The sequence below is a fragment of the Medicago truncatula genome, chromosome 4, assembly GCF_003473485.1.
Source record: "Medicago truncatula cultivar Jemalong A17 chromosome 4, MtrunA17r5.0-ANR, whole genome shotgun sequence".
NCBI classification, from domain to species: Eukaryota; Viridiplantae; Streptophyta; class Magnoliopsida; order Fabales; family Fabaceae; genus Medicago; species Medicago truncatula.
This window is the reverse complement of record NC_053045.1, coordinates 56,913,607-56,922,314: the sequence shown is the minus strand read 5'-3', so window position 1 is coordinate 56,922,314 and position 8,708 is coordinate 56,913,607. Positions and strand designations below refer to the sequence as shown.

The 8,708-nt window shown below is 31.5% G+C and overlaps 2 protein-coding genes across 2 annotated transcripts; one reads left to right on the top strand and one right to left on the bottom strand.

Annotated features, from left to right (window-relative positions):
* The first annotated feature begins 940 nt into the window (after positions 1–940).
* Positions 941–5,989, top strand: LOC25494030 (primary amine oxidase). The gene is made up of 5 exons (XM_013602745.3): positions 941–1,800; positions 3,204–3,585; positions 3,693–3,806; positions 4,848–5,386; positions 5,474–5,989. The coding sequence occupies exons 1-5, from the start codon at positions 1,028–1,030 to the stop codon at positions 5,670–5,672; spliced, it is 2,007 nt and encodes a 668-aa protein (XP_013458199.1). The 5' UTR covers positions 941–1,027; the 3' UTR covers positions 5,673–5,989.
* Positions 5,990–6,073: 84 nt separating this feature from the next.
* LOC25494029 (membrane protein PM19L) lies at positions 6,074–7,532 on the bottom strand. The gene is made up of 4 exons (XM_013602743.3): positions 7,336–7,532; positions 6,715–6,934; positions 6,548–6,593; positions 6,074–6,320 (listed from the first exon to the last, which is right to left on the bottom strand). The coding sequence occupies exons 1-4, from the start codon at positions 7,460–7,462 to the stop codon at positions 6,219–6,221; spliced, it is 495 nt and encodes a 164-aa protein (XP_013458197.1). The 5' UTR covers positions 7,463–7,532; the 3' UTR covers positions 6,074–6,218.
* Positions 7,533–8,708: the final 1,176 nt, after the last annotated feature.

The window sequence follows — 8,708 nt, the reverse complement described above, 5'->3', positions numbered from 1 at the left end:
CTTTAGTTTTCTTAATAAGTGTGATTTTTGGTTTTTTTCTTATAATTTAGGACGGAGGGAGTATCACTGAATCTAAAAATCTTTGGTTTCCAATCTTTCATTCCAATCTTTGGTTTCCAATCAACATCTGAAGATGCCATATTTGATCAAACTATTCAAGGAACCTAAAACTAAAATAAAGAACATAAGGCATAAACAATAATTCATACAAAACATTAAGAAAGAAAACATTAAAACAGAATGAATGATAAGAACAAAAAAATTCAAGGGTCAATCAATCCCGTTTGCCTATTTCAAAACAACAACAACATGAGTCAAGCTTTTTTAAAAAAAGAAACAGAGTTTATGGATGCAATGGGTTCTATACATCCTTAAATAAAACCCTAAATTTCCTAAAATCAAATCCTAATAAATTGAAACTAGTTCAAAAACGATTATTTTATCTTCTTGATCAAGTGTTGTTATTCTCTATTTTCATAGAAAATTTGTTTTTTTTATGGGTTAATCTCATTTCTATGAACATTCAATCATTCTAAAGAAAAAGAAAAAAGAAAAAAACCTTATGATGACGCATTCATAGCAGGTTGACGGCGGCGGAGGCAGCAGCGGCGATCGACGGTGGACGGAAAACTGATGATGATGGTGAGTGAGTTTGTTTTGAAGTGGAAGGAGGAAGTTGAAAGAAATGGCGCGTGTTTTCTATTGCAGTTCTACTCTCAAGTGTTTTCTAATTTGATTTTTTTTTTATTTTAAAAAAAGGTGCCACGTGGCACACCCTGATTGGGCAATGTTATATACCATAAAATGGTCAATGTTACACAAGTGGAATCCGAAATATGTAATCTATTAAAAAAATCACATGTTATCATATCTGATCATATTACATGACACTATACTCCAAACATACACTTGGAGATAGTGTTTGCAATCTGTTATTTAAGGGCACCTTGGGGAGCTTCCATTTCACATACACAAACATACATCAAGCCAGTGAAGCTAGCTATAGCTCACAGTGGCTTCCACCACCATGAAACTAGCTCTTTTCTCAGTTCTTACACTCCTCTACTTCCAAGCAGTGGTCTCTGTAAAGCCGCCATTGCGCCAACATCCACTTGACCCTTTAACCAATGAAGAGTTTCTAACTGTCCAAACCCTAGTCCATAACAAATATCCCACCTCAAAAAACAAAGTAGCTTTCCACTATATTGGCCTTGATGACCCCGCCAAAGATTATATCGCCATATATGAACGTTCTCTAATTCCTGTAGTAATTCGTCGTAAATCTTTTGTCCTTGCTATCATCAATGGACAAAGCCATGAGATAGTAATTGATATAAGGTTGAAAACTATTGACTCTGACAATGTTCATAAGGGATATGGTTTCCCTATCTTATCCGTTGAGGAACAAGGTGTTGCCATAGAGCTTCCACTGAAATATCCTGCTTTCATTGCTTCAGTGAAAAAGAGAGGTTTAAATCTCTCTGAAGTGGTTTGTTCTACATTCTCCATGGGATGGTTTGGAGAAGAAGAGAGTAAAAGGACTGTGAGAGTTGACTGTTTTATGAAAGAAAACAGTGTTAATATATATGTGAGGCCTATTAGTGGATTAACCATTGTTGTTGATCTTGGACTACAGAAAATTGTTGAATATCATGACAGAGAAATTGAAACTGTGCCTACAGCTGAAAACACTGAATATCAGGTTTCAAAACAAAGCCCACCATTTGGACCAAACCAGCATAGTCTTACCAGTCATCAACCTCAAGGTCCTGGCTTCCAGATCAAGGGCCATAGTGTTAGGTACGTAATGTTCTTTTTCTTTTCACTTTTCTTTTTTGGAATTCGTAATAGTGTATTGATGGGGATGGATGCATGGTAACTAACTAGATTTGGTTTGCCAATTTTGCATATAGTGTACTAACTACTAACGGCCAAACACGTGAGTTTTCAATAAATTGACGCTTGTAGTTAGAGAAATGATATTTGTACAACTATTTTTGTATAATTTTTAGACAACTTTTACTCTCATACTCACATTATGTTATTATTCTCTCTCTTCCTTTTTCTCTCTTGTTTTTGACCAATAACAAGAAATAACAACAAGGTTGTCCCAAGAGTTGTCATGAAATGGTTGTTCAAATATCATTACTCTTGTAGTTATTATATCAATATGTTTTAGATTTAAATGTTTTTTTCTATGCATATACGTATTTTATTTTTACTTCTTTTTTTCGTGGTAAATTTCGATTTTTTTAGAGAAAAGTTATCAACACACATTTTTCAATCCACTCTCTTTGATTGATTGAAATTTGCATGGAACCAACAAAATTTATATGGGACCGACATAGTTTGGTGGGTTCCATATGAATTTCAACCGATTAAAGAGAGTGTGTTGGAAAGTGTGTGTTAAATATGTGTTGGTAGCATTTTTTTTTATATTTAATCCGTGCAAAATTTATTAATATTAAAATAGGTTCTTATAATATGTATAATATACTATTCAAAAACCTTTAAATAAGCACTCCACAAAGACTACGGGTATTTTTTTTTACAGGGACTAAGGATAATTATCGTAAAGGCACAACCACAAATCTAAATTATTTTGACACATACGGATCATTTAATTATTGTAATAATTTTTTTAAGAAAAAATAATTCAATAATTGTTTATTTAATTATTAAAATAAAAATTTAATTATTTTAATAAAAAAATTATTATTTTTCTTTACTAACTTTTTTCATTTATGTGTATACCTAAATAATTTAGATTTAACATTGCAACCACACAAGCATTATATTCCTCCACCACTAAAATAAATATTACATTGATCATCGATTAATATAAATAAATTTTGTGGGGGTTAAATAAATTAAAATGGAACAAAAATAAAAGTGAAATATTTACAAGTTTAATAACATTTGATAAAATATTAAATAGTTTTGTGATTTTATTAAAAAATTATATGATTAATTTATTCAATAAAACTTTTGAATATAATGATTTGTATTATTCTATTGCTAGAACTCAATTTACACGATAAGTTTGCTAGTTAGGCAGAATAATTTTAGCAAGACTTGGTTTGGACTAACTTGATCTTCGCTCATTTTATATAGCTAATTTCTTTTTTATGATCTAATTTGTGATATCTACTATGCATTGGTCATTGCTTGAGATATAATAATATATGTATGTGTTTATTCAGTTGGGCCAATTGGAAGTTTCATATAGGATTTGATGTACGAGCTGGTATTGTAATATCCCTTGCATCTATTTATGATCTAGAGAAGCACATATATCGTAGAGTATTATACAAAGGGTACATTTCTGAGTTGTTTGTGCCATACCAAGATCCAACAGAAGAATTTTACTTTAAGACATTTTTCGATTCTGGTGAGTTTGGATTTGGTCTATCGACTGTGTCTTTGATACCCAACCGTGATTGTCCACCACATGCCCAATTCATTGATACATACATTCACTCTGATGATGGTACCCCAAGCATCTTGAAGAATGCAATTTGTGTTTTCGAACAATATGATAGTATTATGTGGCGTCACACTGAAACTGGCATTCCTGATGAATTTGTAAGAATCTTTACAGCGACCATCTAACTCAATCAATTAATTTATTTTTGTAGACAATAGTCAGCTACTTTAATTATTGATCTCTTTTTTCCTTCTTTTTTTCACAGATTGAAGAGTCTAGAACTGAAGTGAATTTGATTGTTAGAACTGTAGTCACGGTAGGAAACTATGACAATGTTTTAGATTGGGAGTTCAAAACAAGTGGTTCCATCAAACCCTCGGTATGCATTTAATAAAATTTATTTATTTGTTTCTATAAATTTATTATTTAATTGAATAAAATCATTTACTTTTGTCTCTTCGAGCTTAAGACAGTGGTAGAAACATTGTATTATATATATATGGATCGGAGTTCGAATTATGGACATCCATTTATTCATTTTAAAAATAACTTTTTGCCACTACGTTACTTGATTAAAAAAATCATTTACTTTTATAAAACCGTATAAAATAAAAATCGATTGGAAGATAAAAAAAAAAAAAAAAAAAAAAGATAACGCGGTAATGTTATATAGTATTTATTAAATAAGTTATGTTCATATGAACGTCAATTCATTTCAAAATCTCAAACTTATACCACATCAATCCATGTGAGTTAAAAATCCATTTCAAAATCTCATGATTATACCACATCAATCTATGTGGGTTAAAAATTATCAAATATTGTATTATATGATAAAAAAAAATGTTAAAAACACACTCTTTAATAACACAGTTGTAAAAAACCATATCTAAATATACTATCTTTTATTGATTGAAATTCATACGAGTCTCATTAAAATACATGGATCTTATTGTACCAAAAAAAAATTTGGATGTTACATAAATTTGGTGAAATCAATATGAATGTTAACCTTAACAAAAATAATGTGTTAGGATGTGAGTTTATAGGAGTATTCTTAGCATTCCTTGTGTATTAATTTTTAACTTCCATAACCTTTTTTCACTTTTATTTTTGGTCTTGTTGATTTGTTTTAAATGAATTTCTTTTGTAAGAAGTAAAACTGGTCGACAACAATAGAGATAGATAATACGATTCGATTTTTTTCCATTTTTTAAGTGACCGTGAGAAACGTGTGTTTTTTCATTTTTAGCATACGACCAAGTACCAACCAAGAATCCAAGAGACAATACAGCATACCCCACTTCACGTGCATGCCCTGTCTATTTTTTTCCTAGTATAAGCCTACTTGCATGTCCTTGCACACTTACGTAATTCTGATTAATTAATTTTTCTAAATTTATGTATGTAAACTATACAGATTGCACTATCGGGTATACTGGAAATTAAGGGAACAAACATTAAGCACACGAATGAGATTAAGGGAGAACTGTATGGTAAATTGGTTTCAGCTAACAGCATTGGAGTTTACCATGATCATTTCTACATGTACTATCTTGATTTTGATATCGACGGTCCAGAAAACTCGTTTGAGAAAACAAGTTTAAAGACTGTAAGAATCACTGATGGAAGTTCAAAGAGAAAGAGTTACTGGACCACTGAGACTCAAACTGCTAAGACAGAATCAGATGCAAAAATCACAATTGGACCTACCCCGGCTGAACTAGTCGTGATTAATCCAAACAAAAAAACCGCGATCGGAAACCACATCGGATACCGTTTGATTCCGGCAATTCCAGCTCATCCACTTCTAACCGAAGATGATTACCCACAAATACGTGGTGCTTTCACTAATTATAATGTTTGGATCACACCTTATAATAGAACTGAAAAATGGGCTGGTGGACTTTATGTTGATCATAGTCGTGGAGATGACACTTTAGCTGTTTGGACCAAACAGTAAGATCAATTATATTTTTTTGATTTGATATTAATTGATTATTATACTAATTATTAATAATTGTGAATTAAAACGTACGTTTGCAGGAATAGAAACATTGTGAACAAGGACATTGTGATGTGGCATGTAGTTGGAATTCATCATGTTCCAGCACAAGAAGATTTCCCAATAATGCCACTATTGAGCACTTCATTTGAGCTCAGGCCAACCAATTTCTTTGAGAGGAATCCAGTCCTTAAAACACTTTCTCCAAAAGATGTTCCATGGCCTGGTTGCTCCAATTAAAACTAGAGAATGTGTGCAATTTATTTGCACTTAATAGGCTTATCGGACGGTCTGACATATTCTCACTCCTAATGGCAAGTGTAGCCATGAATAAATGTCCGTTTGTTTTCAAATTTTATTATCAATTGTTTTTTGTTTAGGATTTGCTTTCTAATTATTGTGCAAGCATGATTGAGTTGTGGTGTGGCCTTTGGACTGCAACTCTGTATGTTGCTTAGCCTTTTTTGTTAATTTGTTTGGCTTATCGCTTTGTACTTTTCTAGAGTGCTGCTTGTCGAGTTGCTCTCATCCTTTTAATGATAATTTCATTTTTCCTAGATTGGTGTGGTCCATGCTTATATAACAGTGTGTAAAATGAAAATTCATATCTAACAACACATAATTAAAAAAACAATATGATGTGGACATCAATTTATAAGTACTGAAATACATCAAGATGTAGTTAAAAAAACAAAGAGAGACTGAACCAATTTTTGTGTAAAAAAAAAACAAAGAAATTAAGTCACAATTCTGTAGTATGGCAGTGGCTCCAACTGAAGGTTGAAACTATACTCTTCTCTGTGGAACTTCTGAAGCACCAACATGGATAACAGTCGTGCATAACAGTTGTGTTGCGGTTACAATTATTGTGATTGTTTCAAGGGTGCGCTGGAGAAAATAATCAAAACCAAAAATAATGAATATGCAGTGTTACTATAGCTTAGCTTTTTAAAATTAATATACAAGTGTACCAGTAAAAAATAAAAATAAAAACACAATGTAGTAATTAATTAATAAAAATTTAACTTGTGTCACACCATTTTCTTAGTTATGAATCTAGATACTATTGATTGATTTTCTTAAATTGAAATTTAGTGCTATATAAAGAAGCTTACCAGGTTTGAATCAGTCCAACCACGTTCAATCTCTTTGCATGCAAATCTGCAAGAAAATTGGTACACCCATATTACAATGTATTGGGATTGGGAATGGTAGAAATTTGATGCTACAATACAAATAGAACTATATGTAATCAAATTAGGGGGATTAGGATGTGGCTGACCCCATGGCTAACAAAGTGAGTGCCCATGTTGTTAATGAAGACATGGCTGCAGCATTTAAATTAGGAGCATTCCATTGGAATATATTATTCAATCCAGTTACTGATGTAGTGAAACCCACAACACCAGCAATTAGAGTGAAGATTATGAAAAAACCAGTTGTCATGTTCCCCATTGGAAAGTATATTGGGAATATGTGAGCTGGAGTGGTCAAAACTGATGCTGCAAATGTAAAACCAATTCTATTCAACAAATTATATGATTAAGAATTGAAATTATCAATATTTTATTTTGGTTTAAATATGATTTTATTCATGCAATCATAACATTTTTTGTTTTGTTTTAGTCCTTCTGTAAAAAAAATTGTTTGGATTCAATCTATGCAAATTCAAAAAACGTTGCTCTTAGTCATTAATGTTCTATGTGGTCCAATATAATCACGACATATGGTGCCAAGTGATTCAATAAATTAATGTTAGAGACTAAAAACGTCAATTTTTTATTTGTATGGATTAAACTCAAACAAAACAATTTGTAGGGACAAAAACCAAAATGTTATGAATGCGTAAATAAAATCATATTTAAACCTTTTATTTTTCAGTAGATGAATCAATTTCAATTACCTGCTTCCCCAGACCTTTGAATGCCATGATTCATAGCCCATGAAGCAATTACAATCACAATGAAATACAACACTAGATTGAGGGTTAAAAGAACTAAGGCTACTGATTTTGATCCTCCGGAAGCCATCCTCAAACAACAATGATCAAGTTTTAAGGCTAAAAAAAAACTTGGATTGTGGTTTTTCCTCTTCAAGTTTAGTATATATAGGCCAAACTAGAACATTACTATGAAAAGTTGTCCTTGTACAACAATATGGTTCTTTTCTTTGCTGTTCACCACTGAAAAGAAATTTCTTCAACACAAAGAAATGGCATGTATTCTTTGATCATAATTTGGTTTGTCTAGTGAAGAGGTAAGGAATATGTTTCATATATTATTTTATCTTTATGAGCGTATTTAATTTATAGATTTGCTGTATAAAAGTGGAAAAAAAACTTAATTTTGTCCATTTACATAACTAAATTTCTGGCAATGCTGTATTAGATCAAACAAAGGGAATAAATTAGTAAGGATACTTCAATTATAGTTCACCTATATTTGTTTTGAGATATAATAAAACCTTAACATGAAGTTTGTCACCTCTACCAAAAATGATGGAATTGCAATTTGCATTTTGCAAAGTGAAACCATGGATGTTACGCTTTCTTGTGAGGTATCAATGCGGCTAATAATTCTCTCTTTTCAAAACACTTTTATCGGATGAAATTTTAGCGTTGGACTGACATGGATTATGCCCAACAAAAATTAAACTATTGACAAACTGGTTGTAACTTTTTGAGAAAGATCTCAATTCCAATTACAAAGACCCTCCATAGTATAGTATTAATTATTTTTATTTTTATTTAACAAAAAAAAAAAAAGGAAAGTGGGCTTAGATGAGTCCAGTTGCAATGGGTCTTGGATTGGTGAGACTGATTTTTGCCGAGAAATTATTTTTCATCTTACTCATTTTTTACGCGTCATCCAAATTTTTTATTTTGCCCTTACTCGGATTACATAATCGAATCATTTTTGCAGAATTTTGGATTATATAATTTGAGTCATATACAAACTCATGAAACGAGCTATAAATGGTATGAATGCCTCTTTTGACTATCTTATAATCTCACAAAAACCACATCACAATTTTGGAGATGGTATGAGTGGTCAACAATGACTATGACATCATAATCGCCCCCAAAAGAAAAGTAAGAAAGAAAATGTGAAGAAAGAAAGAACATAGGAATTGCAATGAAATGGAGAATAATGCAAGACTGTTTATAGTCAAATGACTACCTAGACTATAACTATTGTTAAGTAACGTGTAAAATATCAACTGATCCAAAATTATGCTAACCAAATTGTAACAACCATCGAAACCTTGTTGACCAAG